Source organism: Suricata suricatta, chromosome 13, assembly GCF_006229205.1.
Source record: "Suricata suricatta isolate VVHF042 chromosome 13, meerkat_22Aug2017_6uvM2_HiC, whole genome shotgun sequence".
In the NCBI taxonomy this organism is placed as follows: Eukaryota; Metazoa; Chordata; class Mammalia; order Carnivora; family Herpestidae; genus Suricata; species Suricata suricatta.
This window is the reverse complement of record NC_043712.1, coordinates 77,946,442-77,970,808: the sequence shown is the minus strand read 5'-3', so window position 1 is coordinate 77,970,808 and position 24,367 is coordinate 77,946,442. Positions and strand designations below refer to the sequence as shown.

Genomic DNA, 24,367 nt, shown 5'->3' with positions numbered 1-24,367 from the left:
TGTTATGTATTGTGTATGGCTGCTTTCTCAAGCTACAATGGCAGAGGTGAATAGTTGTGACAGAGACTATATGGCCAACAAAGGCGTTTACAATGTGGCTTTTATAGAAAAAGTTTGCCAACCATGATTTAACCCAATCTTGTCATTTTATAGATTAGAAAACTAAAGCATTGCCAGATAAAACTACTTATTCTAGGTAACTCAGCTAACCTATTATTTAATGCAGAATTAAGGTTAAAATCTAGTTTCCTGTCCATTTCTGATTATGCTGAATTTAATGACTGAAAATTAGCTTTAATTATACTTATATTTTTATGGTATTAATTTTTTTATTTGAGTAGAGTTGACACACCCTTTTGCATTAGTTTCAGATGTACCACATAGTGATCCAACATTTCTATATGTTACACTATTCATCTTTAAATTATACAGCTTCTTTGTGCTAATTATTAAATTTATCTTAAAATCTATGCTCACATAAGCTAACTTCATACAAGAAATTCACCTTGAAGATACTTCATGTGTTAATTAAAATGGATTGTATATTGTATTATTCTTAAATAGTTCTAAGTAGAGGGATTGGAGAACAAAATGATGATGAAAATTAAATATTTCACTTGATACATCAATCAAATGAAAATATGCTCTGCTTTTAATTCACAAAGCAACAATATATGGAATGTTCAAACACTTTCAGACAAATCGGACACATTGAATTTTCTTCCAAGAGATGACTGACATTAAGATGAGAAAATAATTCCTTAGTCTTTCTATGTTTAGTGAATACACTAGACCAGCTAATTTCCCAAATGTAAGCTGAATTTCAGTCTTTTGTAAAATAAAAAAGAAAATGTGTTTAAACATAAAGCATCCCCATCACATCACCAGAAAGTCTCTGCTGGGTATCCAGTGAAATCAATTACCTATCTACCTCTTAAAATATCCATATTTAGGAGGTAACATTTAAAGCAGTGGCCCTCAACTGGGGGTGATTTTGTTCTCCCAAAGGATATTTGAGTGTATGGAGACATGTTTGGTTGTCAAAATGGGAATGGGATGAGTGTACTCCTGGAATCTAGTAGATAAATCCAAGGATGATGTTAAATGTCATACAATGCACAGGACAGCCCAGCCTTCAAAACACAAATTTATCCAGGCCAGAGTGTCAGTAGTGCAGAGACTGGGAAATCCTATTTTAAAGGGAAATCACTGGGCTAGCCCAAAGGATTCAGCAAATTAAATCTCCAGAGCTTAAATGTCAAGCCATCAGATGTTCCTGAAGTAGCACTATAGAGCACATATTTCTTATGGATGCCTGTTTAACAGTTCATTCTTTAAACTATTTTTATTCATTTATTTCTTCTAGCAAAGAAATGGGTAAGCATAGAGATTACGGCCCCCACCAAAGTTATTCACCTTCTTTCCAGTCACTTCTGTTATTGATCTTAACCAGTGGGTACTAAGATAATTTTTCTAATGATTCAGATATCTTCCCTAAGAAATTTATTTTGACTTTGACCTATTTTTTCCCAGTAGGAACCTGATAAACTAAAACTTCTATTTGACTTCTAGCCATGATCGCTGATAAAATAAATTAACCTAATGTTAACAGAAAAATTCGAAGTAACATTTTACCATTAAAGGGAGATGCTGGGGCACGTGGGTGGCTCAGTTAGTTTAGTGTCCAACTCCTGATTTTAACTCAGGTCATGATCTCACAGTTCATGAGTTTGGGTCTGAATCTGGCTCTATTCTGACAGTGTGGAGCCTGCTTGGGATTCACTCTCTCCCCCCCCCCTCTCTCTGCCCTTCCCCTGCACTCTCTGTCTCAAAATAAGTAAATAAACTTAAAAGATTTTTTTTTAATTTCAGGGAAATGCCAAAACACAATAGGATTGTATCTACATAGTTTCCTCTAGACACTTGCAAAAGGTACATTTAAAGAAGAAATCAAGAATGGCCCAGCAAGACAACTATGTAGGTTTTCTTCTAATAGTACTTTCTCTAATTCACAGTGAAACTGCCCAATGACATTATTAAAGGTACTATGTTAAAGTCTCTTAGATCACTAAATTAAGGATGGCCCTTTCTCCAACATAATCAATAGATGAAGTAATTATGATCTCACACTCCCTTTCAGCAAATACTTTTGAAGCAGGCATCTAGTGCTACCTACTTACAGTCTCTTCCTTGAGTACATAATTTTATTCTGTATCACTTTTACCGAGTGTTAATTATTGGTTCAATTCCTTAACCAATCATCCAGTCTGGGGAACATAAGAAGTCTATCAACTCACGCTCAACGTTTTCTTAAAAATGCCAAGACCCTGTAATAGCATTTTGGTTCTTTTGAGTAACAACTTCTAACACTACATCAAGAACATAGTTACCTATTCCAAAGCTTACCTATTAAAGGGAAATGCATCTAGCACTCCAAATATCCTAAGCACTCCAAAGGCTGCATAAACCAAATTGTCTAAATATAGGATTCCCAAGAGGCAAAAGAGCCAATGTTACAACACACTATAAGCAAAGATAGAAATACTTACTTTTATGGAAATGAATAAAAAAGAGCCTAATCTGGCTTCGGGGATTCAAGGAAAATTTCCCCACATTCACCCAGCTCACCTGAGTTTGATATAAAAATAAGGGCTGGGGTTAGGTAGGAGGTGTAATTCAAATTTTCCAGGCAGTTGGAAATAGCTAGTGCAAAAGTCCAGCTATGAGGAATGCCAAGATTTGAGAAAGGGAAAAACAAAATATAATGTAGAGAAGTAGGCAAAGGACAGATCACCAAAGGTGTTATATACTGTACCAAGGAGGTTAGGTTTTATTATATAGGATAAAGGGAACCACCAAAGCATGTCAACATGATAGCAACCTTGTCTTACTTGCATTTTAAGTGGACCATTCTGGTGTTGGAGGGAAGGACCAATTTGAAGTAGACAACTGTAATATTTTGGATCTGAGAAAAAAGGAGACTGATCTTGGAAACTATGAGTAGACAGAAGGAGTGGATCAGAGACATATTTATGAAGAAACCTGGCAGAACTAATTGGCTGATTATGTAAGGGATGAGAGCCAACAAAGCAAAAGGCCTAAGCCCAGGTTTTCCAGTTCATACATCGTGGTGAATGGGTGATACTAGAAACTGGAAGAAAGTATGGAGAAGCAGCAGATGTGGAGGAACTTGATTAATTCAGCAATGGCCAGATGATCAGGGCATAAGATAGACTTAGTGCTTTCTTTGCTGCCGAGTTTTTCTGTCTCCTGACCATATAAGTGCATCATTTCCTTAAGTAAACAAGAAGGTTAATGTGCCACATGTTAACATAGGATACCACTCATCAATTATACATTTCTGGCACCTAAACTAGTTCTTTTGCATGATCCCTTAAGAAACAACTATGAAAGTCATTCAATGCTCTGTGAGCACAGGGACTTTTATGATATGGAAACATTAGAGGTCTATATACATTTGTAGAGAGATATTATATGCTCAATTTTTAATAATAAAAATCTGATACTGAGGTATGGTTATGCCAGAGGCCTCTTTTTAATAAACCAATGTCTCTCTTCTTAAGTGGCTTACTTCAGAAGAGACAATCTCCAAAAATTACAGTGCATAACATCCACTCGTATTACTCATTAAAATTCAGATTCTCAAGGTCCTCCTAGGGCTTTAAGTTAGCAAGTTTGGGTGGAATTTCAAGAAACAGGCAGTCCTGGACCACACTTTGAGAAACACTTGAAGAAAGCTCATTTGGTAGACAAATCTCCCTCCAAGGCAATTTAATATATTAAATGTTGCTGTGAATAGATTTACAAATAATAAAATTAATCCTTCCTTCCTTCCTTGCCCACCCACCTACCTATCCATCCATTGTTGAACAATTGGGGGAGAAGAAGCAAAACTTATCCATGCCATCCCTAAATGGCAGTTCCTATGCCCGCACCTCTGAAAATGGAAGTAGAGAGAACAGACACTGGTTGAAAAAGACCCAAATTCTTTTCAAAATAAAACATGTGTGATAAGCATGAAAACTGAACACCCCTCTCCCTGAGATTTTGTTTTGCCTGCCCCCCCACCACTACAGCCATTCTGGTACTGTATCTTTCTCATATACCCAAGAGCCTAGAAAATTTTTTTCTGCTCTGCTTTCCTTATTTAATAATATTAGGCATCACTTTTAAAAAATTCAAGTTCAAATTAATTTTAATTTCAAAGGTGTTTTTCCAAACAAAAGCCCTGAATGTTCTCTTTCCTCCTCTCCCCATCCCTATCTGGAATCTCTTCTTTTTAGTTTGTGAAGGCCTTAGGGTCAAGAGGGCAGGGCTAGCTGGGACCAACTCTACATTCTACACTTTGGATTTGGCCCCCAAGTCAACAGGCCAAGGCTCACTTGGTACTATCACATTCCATTGGTATCAAAGGACCATGCCCTGGAGTGACTATTCCCATTCCAAGAGGCATAGATGAAGGATAAGGGGGGTATACAGAAGATATTGCAAAATTCTGACCATACACACGATCTCCGGGAGCTCTGGTTCACAAATACCCATATAAACTCAATAGAATAGAAACATCTGAAATTGTATGCCACATGATTGGAAAAAAATTTGAAAATAACAGAGAAATACATAAACAAAAAAATAGAAATTGGGACAACCATTCTGCCAGACTGCTTTGTCTTCTACAAATCAAAACAGGGCAGCAGAACTCAATTTACTTATGTATCTGCAAATGATCACTCCTAATTCAATTTTGAAAGCCTGTGAAGGGTTTTCTTGCAACCTTTTGCTCTGTTTGCTATCACAGAATCTGTTCTGCCCAGATGCCAGCATAAGAAAGGGCATTTAATCAAGGTTCCCTCCAGCTCTGCTGAATCTATGTCAGCTTTTCTCCACATGTGGTCCTTCTAGGAGCTGTTCATGTGGGAATCACCAGAGAAGCTGGTTGACATGCAAATTCCCAGGCTCACCACCTACCTACTAAATCAGCATCCCTGGGGATGGGCTTGGATATTTGAAGATTTGCTTTGCTCACCAGCTCCCCAAGTGATTCCTAAACATTCTCAGAATTTCATGTTTTCTTTATTGTTTGCTCAATTTTTTTTATTCTTCAATAAACATTATTCTTATTTTTTTTCACCCAGAGCTTTTAAAACTGCCATTCATGGAAGATAATAGAAGGACAGCAAGGATAGGATCTAGTTGTCTGTAGATGTGCTTGGCGCCAGTTGATGTTACACCAACAGACGGAGGAGAGCCAGGGAGGGGCGAAAATCCGCTGCTTGAGAGGCAGTGTTCTCTTTCCCTGCAGGAAGTCATCCACAAGGAAGGCAGAACCCTTTCCCCTTGAGACAGACCTTGCCCCATATTTCTGTGACTCTGCAAGTCATCTGGGCACCAGGTGGCCCTGGACTTAGACTCCAAGCCACATCCTCCCTCTTTCCCCAGCAACCACACACTTTTCAGTCTTTTTTCCATAATAGAGGGCACCAGAAGACAGAGCTCTCCAAAGAGACGGGAGGGTTTCTTGTTGCCTCAGGAATTTCCGTCAGACTGCCCGAGGAACATTTCACAAAAAGGCAAGTCACATGGTGACCGCTCAGCAGCCCAAATCAAGCCACCATTTGAAAGACACCAGACAGAATTTTCTCTCTCCCAGGTTTTAGTTCCGAGCACATTTTCTTTTCTTTCTCTCACTTTCTTAAAGGGAATCTGAGGGTGGCATGCTGAGATGAAAAGACGGAAGTTTCTTTATTAGTAGAAAATTTTTCTTGACAATACACTGCATTGGCCTAAAAGCAGTTTATTCTTCAAGTGTCTCATCTCTAAGGCCCTTTGTGTCATCAGCCGACAAGACGTTCCCAGACCTTGTCAGCCACAGTTCACCAACATGTCTAAGTATAACATGTGTGTGTTTCTGCTCCTGTTGGGGACACTTAACTGCTACTACTAACATGTGGCTCAGGAGTGCCTTGTCCTGACTCAGCAAAAACTTTGGTTTATGGATATTCCTCTAAGTGCCATGTAAGGATTCAGAGTTTTAGATGTGAAAAGAAGACCGTGGATGTTTTAAATTTAAAACACACACTGAAATAAATCTCAACCTGATTGTTTCCTACAAGTTTGAGACCATCGAAGGGAAGTCTGTTTCTGGAAGGTCTGGCATCAACGGAAGAAAACACACTCAATTCATTTTGTCATTGGGATCTTGCTATGCTTCAGGGACAATATAATGGATGCTGGTTACCAATACAGGAATTACAGAAGTAGAAAACATTAGTAATTGAGCAGATCTTATGCACATCTTGTAGCCTACCTTGATTGCTACTCAATGATTTCCCTTGTGTTACCCAGTTTGCCTTCATTAACCCTTTGTATAATATCAAAGAAGGAAGAGAAAAAAATGAAAGAAAACTGAGCTTTTCGACTGGATTCCAAAAAAATTGAGAACTTACTACACATACAGTCCAAAAAAATTGAAGGGATGTTCTTGATTGTATATTATTTACTTCAAAGAGTTCTGTTATCAGGCATTTAATGGGGTTCATACTCATCAATGACTTATACTCTTTTTTATTTTATTTTTTCTTTTTAATTTTGAAAGAGAGAGCATGCACATGTATGAGCATGAGCAGGGAGAGGAAGAGAGAGAGGGAGGAATGGAAAAAGGGAGAGGGAAAGAGAATCCCAAGCAAGCTTGGCACTATTAGTACAGAGTCTGACACAGGCCTCAAACTCACGATCTGTGAGATCGTGACCTGAGACAAAATTAAGAGTTAGACACTTAACTGGGTGAACCACCCAGGCCCCCCAAAATGGAACTGTATTATTAATTTTTTCTCAATCCCACCAAAATAACTGACACACCCTTTCTAACTCAACAAAGATGAACCACAAAGTGAGAAGCTCTGTCCTTCATTATCAAGGCCTTTATTCTCAGAAATGGGGACCAGCACCCAACTAGCCACAAAGAAACTTCAGAAGTTATTCTAAATTCTTCCCTTCACCACAATTCATCAACTTAACAAAGTCCTGTGCATTTTACCTCTATTCCTGTTGCCTTACCCATGTCCTCATCAGTTCTCTGGATCTCCAATTTCATCTCTAAGCTTCCAATCCTACAATCTCCCACCCATTCTAAAAAGTACAGCCAGAGCAATCTACTATCTCATACCTGAATCTGACAGTCACCTCCCTGCTAAAATCCCTTTGATAGTGCTAGTAGTTTTCAGGATAACTGTCAAATGCCTTAATTTAGCAGCTAAGGCCTTCTATGATTTTCAACACTGAATATTCTAGTGCTCTGCTATTTGAATATCTAATCCAGTGAAACTATTTTTAGCTTCAAGGGGCTATGTTCTTTCATACCTACAGGGCACGGTAGCCTTTACCACAGGGAATCATAGCAATGGATCCAGGTCAAGACCTGAACTCTTCATTTGAAAGAGGAGGACACCAAGTTACAGAGAGGTTAAATAACTCACCCAAGATCACACAGGTGGTTAGGAACACAACCAAATTAGGCTTCAGTGTTTAAGTCTAACTCTCTAGAATATAATTTCTTTAATCTAGTTTCACATTCATTGCTCAACATATGAACCCAGACTCCTTCTCAGTATAAAACTTTGAAAATCCTAAAATGATACTGACCATTTATTTGGTCTTCATGGACAGACTGACTTAAATGTTTGCATCCACCATCTATTAGAAGCACAACATTTCCCTTTCTTCTGGTGCAACCCATTTTTCAGAGCCTTCTCTTTAGTAAGTCCACTGAGATTTCAATACCAACAAAACTCTCTGCCCTAAAATTAATCTTCAGATTCAACACACGTTACCAAAATAAAATCTCCCAAATTAAACAATGGCAGAGACAGACCTAATAATGAATATGAAATATGCTAAGAACATTCTGTGACTGAAATAAACCTGACTTTTTGTCATTAATAAGATGAAATCTTGAAATATGTAAGAATGCAGCAAATGACAACTGAAGAGCATTATTTTGGACAGGGTCCCATTTGAAATGTATCCGTTTGAAAACAGCCTCTGTCTTTTGGCTATCATCATCATATGCCTGTCCAAAAATTCACTTTCAAATGTGATTTCCCAGTGCAATCCCAGATTTCAAAATGTGTGTTGGGTGGCATGTTCAAAATTCGCTCTGAGATGGACAAAGCAACAAATGAGATGTTTTCAGAGGAATAATATGTATTCCAATATTCATTCACTGAGTTTAATTCATGCTTCAGATGTCTACCTCCCCCTTCTAATTCTTTAGTTTCCTGTTTCTATTAGAAAATAGGAAATGCAGAAAGTAGGATTATAAAGACATTTCTAATTATTAGCAGGGTGCTGAAATAAGTTACCAATTTTTGAAAACGTATTTTCAAGGAGAGGACATGGAGGGAAACTGATGTGAGCCCAGTCTCACAGACTGGCTGTGAGAAATGGTGAGTGGTTGAGTTTGAGTTAAATCTAACCTTGCCATCAGAGCACTGGAAAAACATATTACATCAGAAAAATGCTTGGAAGGGGACCTGTTGAATAGAGAGATTGGGTTTGTTAGTTTATGATTCCTGGATGCCCAGAGAACCCATCCATTAAATTAACATGGTGGTGGTAGTGTAGGGAGGGGGAGTAAGAGACTGGGAAAGGAGGGAGGAAAATGGAAAGAACAGTAAGAATCATTGTTATGAAATAATTTATGGACTAAACCAGGAAGAACAGTGATCAAAAGCTGCAAATGTTTGCTCAGAAACTTCCAATTTACTTGAAATATAAAAGCAAGGCAAGAAGACACAGGGACTAGCAAAGCAGAGAAGACTGCAGCAATCCAAAGGGGGAAAATTCCATGGGATCCATATCCAGAATGTTGAGGATATAAAACTCATAGATGGGCATACTCTCATTTCAAGTATCGCTCAAAGAATTTGGTTATCATTTTTTTAAAGAGTTTGAAATATGCTTACTCTCTGAAGTTTCCTAGGATAGATAAGACTTTTCAAAATTACAGATGTCATTTGGAAAGGAACTTCTCTAGGAAAATACATCCTGTTTTTAGCATATTGAGAAATTTGGAAGGATACCCATTAGCTTACTGTATTGGATGAACTGTCACAGAGCACCATGTTAATAAAGCATGGTAGGATTGAACCGTATACTGATCACAGTATTGGAGCAAAGCATTGACAATGCCTGGTGATATATAGCATGAATAGTACTTTCTGTTAAAAAAAAAAAAAAAAAGATGATAGCTGTTCTCAAAATAAGTAATCTACTTCAAATAGATACTTCTCTGCTGGTTTTGTGACTAGGAAATGATGAAGAATGTTTTCCTTAAAAAAACTAGAGTATTAATGAATAATATATTGAGAGTCCTAGAAGTACCCCTGTTCAGAAGGTCATTATGTAAGTTAAAAAGCATGCTTTTGGGGTAGGGCCAAAGAATGTCTTTAAGTGAAAAATGTTTCTCACTGCCCATGGAATTGCTGGAGTCCGTTTTCTCAGTCCTAGTTGGATTTGTCAAGACATTTTTTGCCCCAGACCCTTGATTTAATAGTGATTCTGGAGGAAAAATGATATTCATTTGTTAGTTTCCCTGGCCTCATTCTTTCTCATGCCCTATCACACATGTTGTTCTGATGCAGCAAAAGACTCGTGTCCAAGGATGCTCTTCCATTCCTTACCCTTGATTGGTTTTTCCTCCTAAACACTTCTTTTAGGGAAGCAAATCATCACCATGACAATAGGATGGGGTGTTTGAACAGGACATGGGGGCAGCCTTTGTGAAAGTTAACATCAGTTTTTTTTGAACAGGACAAGGAGAACTCAGACAGTGGCTGATGTTCTGTCGTGAGGAACCATTTAGCTGCACAGAACTGATTGTCCACATCAAACTTGACCCAACCAAAACACAGCCTCAGCAAAATAAATAAATAAATAAATAAATAAATAAATAAATAAATAAATAAATGTTACAATATAATTAACTCAGGACCAATTCCTTAACCCTCCATTGTAGCCACTTAGGCTCAATATCTAGTGGTCATTAAATCCCAGCCAGTAGCATATTAATATGGGAAAAAGGATGAAAACTTTCCTTTGCCTCTTTAACTTCACATGTACTTTCCCCCAAATAAATGTTAGCACATTCTCTCTTCTAGAGAAAAAAAAAAAAAAAAACCTTGCTTTCTGCAGCTTTTAAATTTTATTTCTATTTCCTTCCCCCTAATAAGGCTGATGATGATGGGATTATTACAGAGTTGTGGGGACTTTTCCAGTACCTTTAACATATTTGCTTCCGGAAAGGAAGTGCTGCAGACACAGGTAACAATTTTAAGCTCAGGTGTAGTACCATTCTTTTGTGTAACTCAGAGCGGGAGCTGGAGGCATACGTTCAATATACATTTAACAACACTTTCCCACTACTGCCTTCGCTTAGGAGACTAAAATTATCATGCCTTTCTAAAAACAAGGACACCAAAGAAGTCACAATCTGATGACATTCATTCTCTGTCTTTACCTGAGCGACCACCTAAGGACACAAGGCTTTTAAAATAGTGAGGAGAATCCTTTGTTCTCTCAGGTTCCATTTAAATGAAAGTGGGTCGAAGGGCTTCCCCAGGGAGGGGGAAAAAATCCAGGAGCCAAACACAGGGGAGTAAGAGATTTCACTCCCACTACTATTCCCACCCTCCCAAAGAAGTTAATTAATTCTATTTTCTGGATGTTTAGGGCAGGGGGTGTGGGGGTGGGCTGCAGGACGGAGGGAAGCCCATTCTCTGCCACCATAATCTCATTCCCAAGTGTGGCTCAGACATCTCTCCTCCCTGACACCGCAGGGGGCGATGGCCACGGACAGCTTCTCTGAGCCAGCCTTGGGCAACCGAGCCAGCGCTGTAAGCATTTGTGCCCCCAAAAGGTGTGTCCCAGCCCAAGTGCGAAGTTGGGTATTTAGACCTGCAGAGCACAATTAGAGCCATTCAAAGCAGCAAGTTACAGTACCTTAAGAAGTCTGACAGATGGGAGGAAGGCTGCGTGGCAAAGCTTCCGGATGGTCCAGTTTAGGGGACGAGGAGCATCAGTTTGATTCATGACCCCTTCCAAATTCCACCGGGAAAACCAAAAACTGCAAACCTGAGCAATGCCTAGAAAATAGACGGTCCCCCACGGCCGTGGCATCCCATGGTCACCTCCACACCTGCAAATTCCATTAGGGCAGAGGCTTCCTGGAACTTGGGAGACTAGTCAAGTGGCGTCGCCTGAGCCACCGAACCTTCTTAAGAAAGCCACCTCCCCTCTCCCTGCAGCCGTGCTCATGCATACCAAATGTGGCTGAACGGAGGCACACTGCCTGCTGCTCCGGGGAGGGGATGCACCGTTTTGAAGGAGAAGGACAGCCTGCACACAGCAGTCTGTGGTCGCAGTCAGAGCAGCCTGCTCGGAACGTGCGCTCCCTCTCCAGCAAACGCGAGGCGGGCGTTGGGGGAGAACCCGGGCCATTTGCTCCGCTAGCTTGCTTTGGGGGGAAGCCAGGAGGAGAGCAAGAGGGAAAATCAATAAATCCAGAACGAGGGAACTTGCACTTTCTTGCACAAAGCATCTTTGAGGGGCTGGAAACTGGCACGAGGGGAGGGGCGAGGGCACAGAGGGAGAAGGGATGCCTCCAAATGAGAAGATAAACACTTCCCTTTTGATTTACGTGGCATCGTAAAGGGAGAGCTATTGTAAAATGGATCCATAGTAAAAGAGACCTCTGTCATGTTCTGGGGTTTTTACTAACTGTGACTGAAGGTCCTCGCCCTGATATATGCAGTATATAGATGACAGGCTGACCGCACAGAGAGAGAAGCAAAGTAACAGACAGTGGGAGCCGCGAGTTATTCCTTTCATAGAAAGCAGTGCAAACTAATTTATGTTTGGCTTACCTTTTAGAAATGGCAGTTTCTAAATCGGGGCTTATATCTTCCTGGAAAGCCACTCGATACTCTTTCTTTGCAACAAAAGTTTAACCCTCAAGATGCCACACAGGATGCTTTCTATAAAAGATCAAGCTTCCTCAAATGGGGATACTGACCTCCATCATTTCCTAAGGATGGCTTTTAGAGAGAGAGACAGAGACAGAGAGAGAGGGAGGCAGACTGAGTTAGCATGGTCCAGGCTCCTGTGGCCAAAGAGAATAAAGGAGAAATTTCTATTTGAAGGTAGAAATTGGATAATTTCACTTTGGTAGATATTGGTTCTTGTGGTTGGGAAGTTCTTGTGGTTGGGAAGAGGAAGTTCACATCACAACCAAGTGTGAACTTGCCGCACACCCTCCAGGCACCAGACCTCAGTGGGTGCAGTTGACCGATGGGGGTCTGGAGAACCCCCAGATCCTCATAGAATTGCTATCTTACATATTTTCCCTCTCTAAGTCCCTCCTGGTGACTACACTGATTTTCCATCTCTAATCAACTTGAGGAGATTAGTAAATCCTTGCTCCACGACTTATGCATCCTGAAGCGAAATTATGACAGGGGAGAGCAGACATGATACAATGAGACTCTGCTATGATTCAGAATTTAGGATTTGAACCCTCCCTCAAGTGTAATAAATACCTGACACATTGCATTCTATTTCCCTTGCAATGATCCTGCATTAGAGCACGAAGGACACTTGCAGAAAAAGCTCATCTACTGGTGGAACCCAGACCACTGACTTGCCTTGTAGAAAAGCAGCATCTAGGGCTCCTGGGTGGCTCAGTCGGTTAAGTATCCAACTCCAGCTCAGGTCATGATCTGATGGTTCGTGGGTTCGATCCCCATGTTGGGCTCTGTGCTGACAGCTCAGAGCCTGGAGCCTGTTTTGGATTCTGTGTCTCCCTCTCTGTCCCTCCCCCACTCACGCTCTGTCTCTGTCTCTCAAAAATGAATAAAAGATAAAAAAAAAATTAAAAAATAAAAGGTCAGCATCTGATTATATATCACTGTGATGGGTCCCTGATGCAGTTGGTTCATTTTCTGTCACCATTCGATTTCCGCAAAGGATTAAAGATAACATTTTTAAAATATTTTTTAATGTTTTTTATTTATTTTTGATACAGAGAGAGACAGAGCATGAGAGGAGGAGGGGCAGAGAGAGAAGGAGATACAGAACTGGAAGCAGGCTCCAGGCTCTGAGCTGTTAGCACAGAGCCTGACGCGGGGATTGAACTCACGAACGTGAGATCTGACCTGAGCCAAAGTCAGAGGCTTAGCCGACTGAGCCAACCAGGCGCCCCTAAAGATAACATTAAAATGATAACAGCTAACACACATATGTCAGGCGTTGTGGTCAGCATTCCAAATCTATTTCCAAAGTTCATGTCATCAACAGCCTTATGAGGCAGATGCTATAGTCATATCCCCACTTTAAAGATTAAGCAACTGAGGACTTGAGAAACTACTAACAGGCCTAAATCACGTAACTAGTCAAACCAGAATTTGGATCAAAACCAGTCAATTACACTCCAAAGACAAGCTTTCTCTTCTTCCTTTGGTAATTGAGGGCACCCAGTGCCTCAGTTTTTCTGGTGATTTAACTATATAAGAGCTGAGCTAAAAGTCCTTGAAGAAGAAATGCTCAGGTAATTTCTTTGGTGTGATGTTGATGCTGTAGTGAGCAACATGAACTTTAGAATCAGGCTACATAGTCCAAATTCTAATTCTGACCCTGGCCTTGGGCAATTTACTCACCTACTCTGTGCTTGGCAGTCCTCGTGTGTAAATGGAGATTAAAATGAAAACACAGCTGAAATTGTGAGGACCCCATGAGCTACTCATGGGCACTCAGCACAGTGCCTGGTACAGACTAAGTCCCTTATGCCAGGATTGATCCTCAGGCAGCTTGTGTTGATGTTGAGGGAGGAAGCTACTGGTAATTTCCATCCAGTATACATGCGTGTAGGCATTTCTAGGGCCAAGTGATGAAGGTGAGCAAGCCAGATTAAACCTCAGCATTTCCTATGAGTTTCATAAATGGGGTAGAGGAAGGCGGGAGCCTTTAAGGTAAGGATGGGTTGCCTCAGGCTGTCCCGCAGCATGGCATTCAGCAGACCACAAGGTGTAGTCTTTAGAGAAGCTTTGAGGCTCCAGGCTCTCTGAGCTATTAAATCTGGGCAGTGGTTCCCCTGCAGTTGTGAGAAGTCTGTCCCCAAGAAAATGCTGAAACATGCAGTCAGTCCTCTCTCCCCTGCCCCCTCACTGCACCAACTGCATCACTGTTCGGGACCCTGCAAAAATGACAGCATCATTCTAAAAACTCACAGCCTTTGTCTGATCCTCCTAGCCCCTTTAATTTTTAGTGCATAACTTTAGTCAAAGAGAATAGTTAGGAACCCTGCAGAACAGGAAGTAGGAGGATTCTCAGCCCTCTCTAATGGCAATTAGAGAGAAGCACAGAACCTCTGGAGGATAGCTTCGAAGACTACACTGCAAGAGAGGTATAGATCAAAGGAGGCTGGCCGAGCCTGAGGGGGGGTTCTTCCATCGGTGGAGTAGTTTGTGCCAGAATTGTTTGCTATCAAACTGTTTCAAGCAGGGTTTTCAGGACCTCGCCCCCTTCGAGAAATGCAATTTTTGCATGGAATGCTGGGTTTGAGAGAGAAGTCTAATGAGGCAAGAGCTGAGGAGAGATGAACAAGCCAAGCCTCAACATTAGCCTCTCCTAAATCCAAAATGCCTATTTACTAATTTTATGAACACAGATGTTTGCACATCCACGGAATTCTATCAGGCTTAAAAACCTGACACGGTAGGGTGCCTGGGTGGCTGAGTCAGTTAAGCATCTGACTTTAGCTCAGGTCATGCTCTCACAGTTTGTGAGTTCAAGTCCCGCACAGGCTCTGTGCTGACAGCTCGGAGCCTGGAGCCTGCTTCAGATTCTGATCAGGACATATTAGCTTTCAGCATCCCAACAAATAGCAAACCCAACCCATCAAATCTTTGCACTCCCAAGTCTGCCTTTGAACAAACTATTTCTCTTTCATGCTGTATAAGCCCACTTCCCAGTCATCATCTTTGCATTTCCTATGTAAATGGTGCTAAATTTAAGAATCATGATAAGGATGTGCTCGCTTCGGCAGCACATATACTAAGAATCATGATAAGGAAAAAAAAAAGAATCATGGTAAGATTTGAGCTGTCTCATGGCTGACAATGAGTCTCAGTATAGACATTCTGCATTTCTTCCTTTTGAAAACCATGTCCCTTCTCTTTACAAGAAAAAAAATCTCACAGCACCCTGGATGTACCACTTTGCACACTGTTTTCCTTTACAGCCTTCAGATATAAAACGGGATTGACCCATGAAAATCTAAGAAAACAGCAAGGAAAGGACACAGTGTCTGGGTAGTTGAGCATTCCAAAGCCTTCTGCTAAAATGTGTTTCTTATTCCCATCACTCAAAAAAGGGCTCCAAGGTCATTTTCCACAGTGTACGTTAATGTTGACATTCATAGGTATTTGGACATTAATTGAACATGTATTTTCAGGCTCCAAGCAACGTATGTAAGTGCAGAAAGATGATATGCAAGCATCCAAGAGAAATAGCATGAACAACCCCAATGGTAAAGCCTTTGTAAGTATCTTCATTTGCCACCGTATTTTGTAACGTCACTATTAACTTCCTACTCACTTTACAATTGGCCTCTGATATTCATTCTGTTGCATTTATAATTCAACATTATTATCAGAAAATAATTCATGTTGTGAATGCTGACAATGTAACATTCTTAAACAAAAACCCATGTTTTTCTCCATTTCTTCCCTTTAACCACACTCAAATACAGTTATAATATGGTTAGGAATTTTCAGATGCTTCTCCAATATTTTCCCAAACAGTAAACTCTTTATATTCCATTGATCCTGAATAGTCCTTAACTTACTTCCAAATAGATGTTCTTCTAATAGATGAAATACCTTCAGTGGGGGAAAAAACACATTATTTTTCCTTTTGGTATCTTTTATAGGTAATAAATTCTAAAATACATTAAAATCTATTAAAGTAAGTGACTCACATTATCACTTCGAAGACAGTATTCTGGGTAAAATGGCATGATCTCAGATCTAGAATAGCTGTCTTCTCCATTCCCCCCCAGTTCTGAGATCTCTCCTCACTTCCCTGACTACTGTCTAAGCTTTGCACAAAAAGTTGAGCGACAAGGAGTAGGCGAGGTTTTGAGGCCACACATCCCGTGGTTGGACAGCTCTGTGGACAGAAAGTCTCTCCGTCCAATTTCCGAGGCAAGTTTCTCTTCCAGAGAATGGCTCTCCAAGTGTACGGACAAAAGGCTCCCCTTCAACCTCTTCTCCACAGCAGACAAATCTTAGACTTTTATGCCATCTTCATAGTTATTCACAGGAGTAGAATTAGTGAGAAACACTCTTGAAAGGACAGTCTCTATTGTGTCAGAAAGGAATTTTAAATATAATAGTGCTTAATCCTCTTCAATTCCTTGAATCATTTCTCATAAAGGTTCTTTAGGGAACTTGAAATAACAGCAGATAGACATACAGACACACATACACTCTTTCCCCAAACCCCAGAGTGAGTATGCCAAACAATCTCCACAGCGAAGTGGCCTCCTTGGCACCTGAAACCTGAAATGCTGCGTGGGTTTTACTTTTTTGACCCTGACTCATCAGGGGGGTTGTAGTCAACCCTGGCTAATGAGAGGTCTAAGTTTGTATCAAGAAACAGGCAGAGAGACTGGACCATCAGTGCCTCCTCTTCTGTATCTTTATCTGCTCATTTTGAAGTCAAACTCATTTTTTAAAGATAATTTTTTTTTACATTTATTTAATTTGAGAGACAGAGACAGATGACAGAACACAAGTGGGGGAAGGGCAGAGAGAGAGGGCGACACAGAAACCGAAGCAGGCTCCAGGCTCTGAGCTGTCAGCACAGAGCCTGATGCGGGGCTTGAACCCACAAACCGTGAAGTCATGACCTGAGCTGAGGTTGGATGCTTAACTGACTGAGCCACCTAGGCACCCCATAGTCAGACTCATTTCAAATCCCTCTTACTTAGCCACATAGGCCTAGGCCAGTTACTTAACCTGTCAGCCTTAGTTTCTATGCCATAAAATGGAGTCTACAATAGTTTCCACCTTGAGGTTTTCATGATGATTAAAAACTAGCACAATGCTTATATAGGAAACATGCATTTAAGTGGAATAATGGTTATGATGATGATTGTTATTTCTTTCACTGACATCACTGGCAGAGTGCTTAGGAGCACAAGCCATACATCCAATGGCCTGGGTGTGAACACCACCTTATCCCCTCCATGAAGCTCTGAGCAGTTTCTTAACCTCACCATGCATCAGTTTCCTCATTCACAAATTGCAGATAATTATGCCACCTATGCCAGAGGAATACTGTGAAGTTGAACGGTTAATATGTATGGAGCCCTTGAAAGAGAGACCAGCACATGGTAAAAGGTCAAAAAATATTAGCAAGTGCAATTATCAATATCAAGCTCTGTGTATGGCCTTTCCCAAAGCTACTGCTCTGGAAAAGCAAAGCAAAATACAACTTCTTCATATCCTCCTTTGCTTCCTCCAGTGAGAAGACAAGCGGCCAAGAACACGAGAGAGGAGACCCCCACCGGGCTTTGCTGACGGCTTTCCTTTCTGGAGCAGAGGGGATCACAGATTCCATTCAGAGAGTCCGTTTCACTTCGGAAAACCCCAAGGTATATAAGCAGCTTCTGTCTCACCAAAAATAGAAACCCTAAATACACACACGCAAAAAAGGGGAAACAAATATTCAAAGGCCAAAAGCTAAAATACATCCTTATTCAAGCTTTGAAAACTGAAATTTTAATGAGTCCATGGAGGCTTGTTAAAAATACAAGAATTTGAGATATGTATTTCTAAACCACTTAATATATGCCTCCTTCTAATTTCTGCAGTGCTATTCACTACTGTAGATGTTCTCTACTCTGAGCCTAGACCTTTCTTTCCCTCTTTCTCACGCATGTGTTCACATACAAACACATGCAGAGTACAGTTATTTTATATAATTTTCCAGCATGAAACCATAAATCTGACCAACTTGGTCAAGAATTCATGAATGAATACTTTATGGGAAGGGGATTTTAAGCTGTGTATCTCCAATTAGTGTTTGAATAAATCGAGGGAAGCAGAGCATTTCATTGCTGACAGTGCAGCCTAAGTCCGATCTTTTAGTCAATGGATGCTTAAGTAAAACACAAGTTCAAGCTCAAGCCTCACATACTTTCCTGAACACCAAATTATGCCCACCCATGAGAGCATAGAACCTGCCCCAGCCACACCCCCTTTTGTATGTAGGCTTCTGACACAAATGCTGAGCACTGGTTGAACCATAAGGTCTTCTCACCTGGGCAACGAGACACCTGCTGTGACTTGGAAAATCTTGAGTGGTGGCTCCGCACAGCAGAGGACTTGAATGAACGAAGTTAATGAAGACCATACATGTCTTCTATTTTGATCATCCTTTTGTAAAAATGTATAACTGCTAATGTTTACTCTGATACCATTTTTAACAACCATGAGTCTTTCCTTTTTATCTTGACTAAGACTAGTGGCAAGAATTACATGACTTTAGGAGTTGGCCTGGTTTTTGCTTTGTTTTTCTCTCTGAGGAGACACAAAATAATTGCAAACAACATAGATTTTGAAATCAGGAAGAACTGAGTCTGAATCCACATTCTATCACTGGCCAATTCAAATATCCTTTATGAATCTGTGTCTTTAAAAAATGTCATGGCTAATAATGGTACCATGGCTAATTATAACAATGTTACAATGATGATTAGTAACTTTGAACATGTACCATGTGCTCAGCCTTCTAAAGGTGTAACTCTTTTTTAGCTGTTATTACAAACCTATTTTGTTTGCAAGAACTTTTGCAGCATTACTATCCTCATATTCACAGTGTGGGTAATAGGTGAGGTTATAGTCTCAGGGCCCATAGACTCAAACAGATTAAGAAATTTGCAGGTCACACAACTGGTAAATGGACTTGAATCCAGGTCTCTGATTCTGTACTCTGTTTCTCTGAGTCTATAATTTGTTCCCTTACCCACTACAATATGCTGCTGCCAATAAAAATTAAAAAAAAAAAAGAGCAAAGACATATGCCAAGTTTCCTGTGGCTGTCTAAAAGCAAAGTAGTATTTGATCACTAATACAGTCATAAAAGAGGAAAAGTTACTCAGTGGATCTAACCTTAACATCAAAATCCTGCAGAGCACAGAAGGACCGAGGTCTCCCAATGGCTCTGAGTTTCCACACTCCCCTACTCACTAGTTCCATCTGGCTGGGGAAACCTGCCCTGGGCAACAAGCTTGCCGAGACAAAGATTTATCCTCCCTCATTTAGTATGCCAATATACAATGCAAGTGCCTGGGACATGGTATTTATTAAGTGGAAAAATGAATGTTCCTGGAGGACTCCTAGGATTCTGGCAAATGTGAGTTAAATTTCTTATATACACAAATACATTTAATCTCTACCATTCTACATTTATACTACCTGCTGTATTTTTCAGATGAGAAAACTGAGGCACAGAAAAGTTAAATATTAGCCATGGTTTTCATTCAAATATAAACTCTTGATATACTGTATACTGTTTTTTATAAATAAAAAATAAAATCTATTTTTAAGGCAACTGAGTTTTAGAGACCTTGATTAGCTATCTTATAACCTCATGATCATTTTTAGTGACTGAAAAAAACATATTCTCAACTACTTATGAGGGCAATAGGAGGCTGTAATCACACAAAATATGCCCTTGGCCAGAAAACCTGATAATTGTCATAGTAAGTAAAGACCAAAGGTATCTATGTAACCATATAAACAAAATGATGATGATTCTTCTGGGCTACCTGATCTTTCTATGAAATACACAGAATATCTGGAGAAAAATATTATGAAAACTCTACTACTAACCTGAAGCTGTTAAGGTAGAAAATGAATGTGCCAAAAAATAATTTAAAATACTTTCAATTGGCTAATGAATCAAATTCTGACTGCTGCAATTGTAAATCCAACCAAAACCATCCACAGGGGCCTAACAGATACATGTCCCGGCATAGGGTATCTGGTTCACTGCATGGGAATCCCTGGTGGGGAGCATTCCCTAACCAGAAAGTAGACAGATTAATAGAGGGAAGACTACAATGTTCTGTAGTATCTGGCATTATCCCGATGGGAAAATCTTGAGAAACTATTGTTTCAGGAAATAATAGGTAGATAGAATTTAATATGTGCACTTTTTCCTTGCATGTTAATAAACTCTTTGCATGTAAACTGCTGGCTACAGATGAGAGAATGATCAGTTCTGTTTTATGAAAACACCCAGGTTAAAATATATCAAGTCACTCCCATGAACAAAACCATCCAATTCTCCCTATAAAGTTAGGACAACTCCATCACAATTCTTATTTAAATCCATTTTACTTCTCACAATTGGTAACTATTTAATAGGTTGGTTTTTTGTTTTGTTTTGGTTTTGGTTTTCATCTACTATGTGAATATAATTTCCATTAGAGTAGTTAGCAACTATATCTCAGGTCCTATAGAACATCTAGAACTTGACAGAAACTCAACCAAAATTTGGTGACCCAGACAGGTTTCCTGTATCCTTTCTTTTACGTCATTTAAAGTTATCTCATAGTGTTTAGTGCTTATCTGCAAACTGGTTATAAGATTTACTGTTTTTTTCAGTGTCTTTTTGTTCCCCCAAATGCTAACTCCATTGCCTTGAAAAGTCTAAGAATTGCTTACTTGATAACAAAAAATTAACAAAAGGAGGATGTTCTCAGACTCTTTTCTGCTAGGAGAGATGATGCTCTAAACACAGAGGGATTTAAAAAAGAAAGCAAAAGAAGAAAAGAGTGGAGATACCAGAAGTTGGATTTGAAAGTAACTCATGCTAGAGAATTCTATCAATTACTGCTTGTGGTAAAACATTCTCAAACCCCTGGCCCATTCTCAAACATCTCCCATGATGGCAATTCATGAAAGGCTTAACCTAGTATCAAAAAAAGCCTTCATGAAGGCAGTTCTCTATTTTGTATAAAGCCACAAGTCCTTTTCAAGAGGATAGGAAGACCGACCTACACGTCTGCAAACTTAATTACAATGACTGTGACAATAAAACCAGGAACTGATGCTCATGCCTCCTAAAGTGGTTTTATAGGCAGATTATGGTTTGTTACCCACAATGATGCTGAAGCATGGCTAAGGAAGGTGTTATTATTAACCTCATTTTACTGTTGAACAAACTAAGAATCAGAAAATGTGATGACTTAGCTAAGGTCTCTAGGATCAGTATCTCATTCTTTCCATTATGCCCATGGTCTGCCTCTCCACTCCAGCATTAATTTTTGGAATGAACCACACATTGAATATTCAAAATACGTTCTTTAGAACAAAATACAGCATACACAGCAACATGGATACATCTCAAAATCATAACACAACACTAGAGAAGACAAAACAGTAGTGACAAAAAGCAAAGCAGTGGTTGCCAGGGATATTTGGAGGATGGACCTGACTGCAGAGGGACATGAGGAACGTTTTAAGGTGATGGAAATGTGCCTTAATTGTATGTAATTGCTGTAATTCATCAAATTATACAGCTAAAATTTGTGAGTTTTCTGTAGGTGAGAAACCTTGGGAAAATCTATTTAATGTTTTTTTGTCCCGATTGCAAAAGTACAATTGTTCAATACAGAAAAATTTGAAAAGTCCCCAAAATATAAAGAAATAAAAATTACCTATAATTCCATTACCCATAAATAACTATTTATGTGATTTTTGAAAATATATCAAGATTTTAGGATTTAACCTTTACCTATAGCTTAATAAGATTATTGTATCATCAACTAATCTCCATGTTATTGAATATGTTTACAAGATACAGTATTACCTGATTATATAGAATTCTATGGGTTATTCACTGCAAGAGATCAGCCTGCTTCCATTTTTATTGTTATAAATAATACTACTAAGGATCTACTCGATTATACATTTTTGTGCTCATCTCTGATTATTTCCTTAAGATACAATTTAGGATGAAGGATAATTGGCTCATAAGTCATGAATAGTTTTTCAGGCTCTTGACAGGTACTTCCAAATTGCTTTCCATTTTACATACCCCTCAGCAATATACAAAAAATGTTCCTATTACTAAATCATTGACAAAACTAGTCATATCATTAATTTAAATTAACTTTTGGCCAAGTTGATCACAGAAAAAGAAAGATCATACATTTATTTGGTAACTTATAAAACTCCACTTTTCCTGTGGCCATTTGTAATTCTTCTAGTAAATTGCTTCTTCTCATGCTAGTGTTTTATTTTTCTCATGAATTCATGGCAGTTCTCGTGAACTGTCATAGGGAATTGTCATAGGAGTTGCCAGTATGTTTACAATTTTCTATTTGTCTCTTAATTTTGTTTTGTTAGTTATAAGAAATTTTTTCCATTTACACATTCAAATCTAGCACTCATTTATTTTGTAGCTCTCACTCTAGATGTACACTCAAGAAAGGCCGTTGCCAACACATCCTCAGATCAATACCTGCTTCCATGTCATCTTATAGCTGTTCCACTGAAACTCAGCTCTGCCTTGGGTCTGTTCCCCTTCCTTCCTGACCTCATTATTTTGCCCCCTATGAAAGTTTGTGCATGTGCGTGCCTATCTCAAAAGCTCTCCCTTTCATTTTATTTTAAATATCTTGACTAAAATCTCCTTGCTGATACTTAACCAAACTGCAATACTCTTATTACTCTTTTTATTATAGGCCCATCCAAATGGTGTGATAAAATTCCTTCAACAGCAACTGTGAATACAGGGACCCATGATATCAATGGCAATCTGTTCTAAACGAGGCCTGTTGCTTCGTATTTTCAAATATCATTAAGGGCTTTTTCTTTCTTGCAAACACTATCTCCATAGAGGAAAGAGTCCAGCTGCTTTGGAATTCTGTCATCTCATCAGTGTCTGATAGATGCGATCCTGGCAACAGTCAGTGTGGAGTGATCTCTGCCATGAGACATACAGGAAGAAGCAGTGAGTGAAGTGAATGGCATCATGCAGGCCAGCCACTGAATAAACGAATCTAAGCCATTTGAGACTTTGAAGATTAGAGCCAATCAATACCTTGAACTAAGCTCTCTGGTCTGGCAGCCAGAAAACAGAGAACTTCTGGTTTTTAGAACTGTCAACTAGGCACCAACCCAGTTGGGAGCAAATCCAATATGAAAACTCACTAAACCCTCACAATAGTAAAGACAACCAAGAGGCAAACAGACCAAGAACAGTCAACAAAAGGAACTCCTCATAAATATACCTTACACATGCATACTTACCTAAACTCCAACATTCTGGAATTATTATGATAATCTTCAGCATCCTTGAATGACATGAGTGACTCCTCAAGCATTCATCTGGAGCCAAAACTTATTTTTGGACTCAGAAGGTATCTTCTGTTTACATCTTGTCCATACACTGGACAGCAAATTCTCAGCCACTCTTCACTCCCTAATCCCCTCTTCACACAAATCCTGCCATCTGTTACTTCCAGTTCTCTCTGAGGGAGTAGGGCAGAGAGAAGGGTGAGGCTGAAGCCATGGAGACAGGATTATATAGAATGGGGGTAGGTAGTATGGAGGCCAAAAGAGCTGGATTTTCTACCACGTGTACCACTGAGTAGCAGTGTGAACTTTGTCAGGGCACCTTGCTTCTCTGGACCTCAGGATGATGGGATAAAATAAGAGGAATGTTGATACTCTGGTGAGGTCTTTCAAGAACTAACATTTTAGATTTTAAGAGTAATGCCTTCCTATATTGTTTCCATCCATTTTCAGTATATTCCAAATAAACTACTTCCAGAATTATCTATTTGGAATAAGAAGTGAATATTGCCTAGTAATTACTGCCCCTGTAACAGGACAGCCTTCAGGGCTAAACTCATCTCTAGAGCCATGTGGAAGCAGAGATAAAAACGGAGACTTTTGCATCCTACACAAGTTTATGCTGTGAAACATCTGGGCCAGATATACCTCAGCATATGGTTATCTTGAGGCAAAAAAAAAAAAAAAGTATCAGCAAATTTTAGATCTGCTTTATTTTCTCAGTAGTGTGAAATAGTCTGTGTCAAAGGCTATTAATATAGAATACAAATATTACTTGTTTGCTGAGGAATTACATAAACATATTTCTCTAGGTGTAGAATTAGTTTCTTCCACTTGATCATAAATTTAAGATTTTTACGTGTTTATGAAGACAGTATTTAAAAGTGATTCAATTAACACTGACTGCACTAAATGGTCAG

The 24,367-nt window shown here is 39.5% G+C and overlaps 1 protein-coding gene across 8 annotated transcripts in view; it reads right to left on the bottom strand.

The window, feature by feature from the left end:
• The window catches only part of TRPM3 (transient receptor potential cation channel subfamily M member 3), a 492,852-nt gene extending 481,605 nt beyond the window's left edge, over positions 1 to 11,247 (bottom strand). For all 8 annotated transcript variants that reach the window (XM_029920564.1, XM_029920565.1, XM_029920566.1 and 5 more), the window contains exon 1: positions 11,020 to 11,247. In XM_029920564.1, coding sequence (XP_029776424.1) covers positions 11,020 to 11,196 — 177 coding nt within the window. In that variant the 5' untranslated portion in view covers positions 11,197 to 11,247. The remainder of the gene's footprint in view (positions 1 to 11,019) is intronic.
• Positions 11,248 to 24,367: the final 13,120 nt, after the last annotated feature.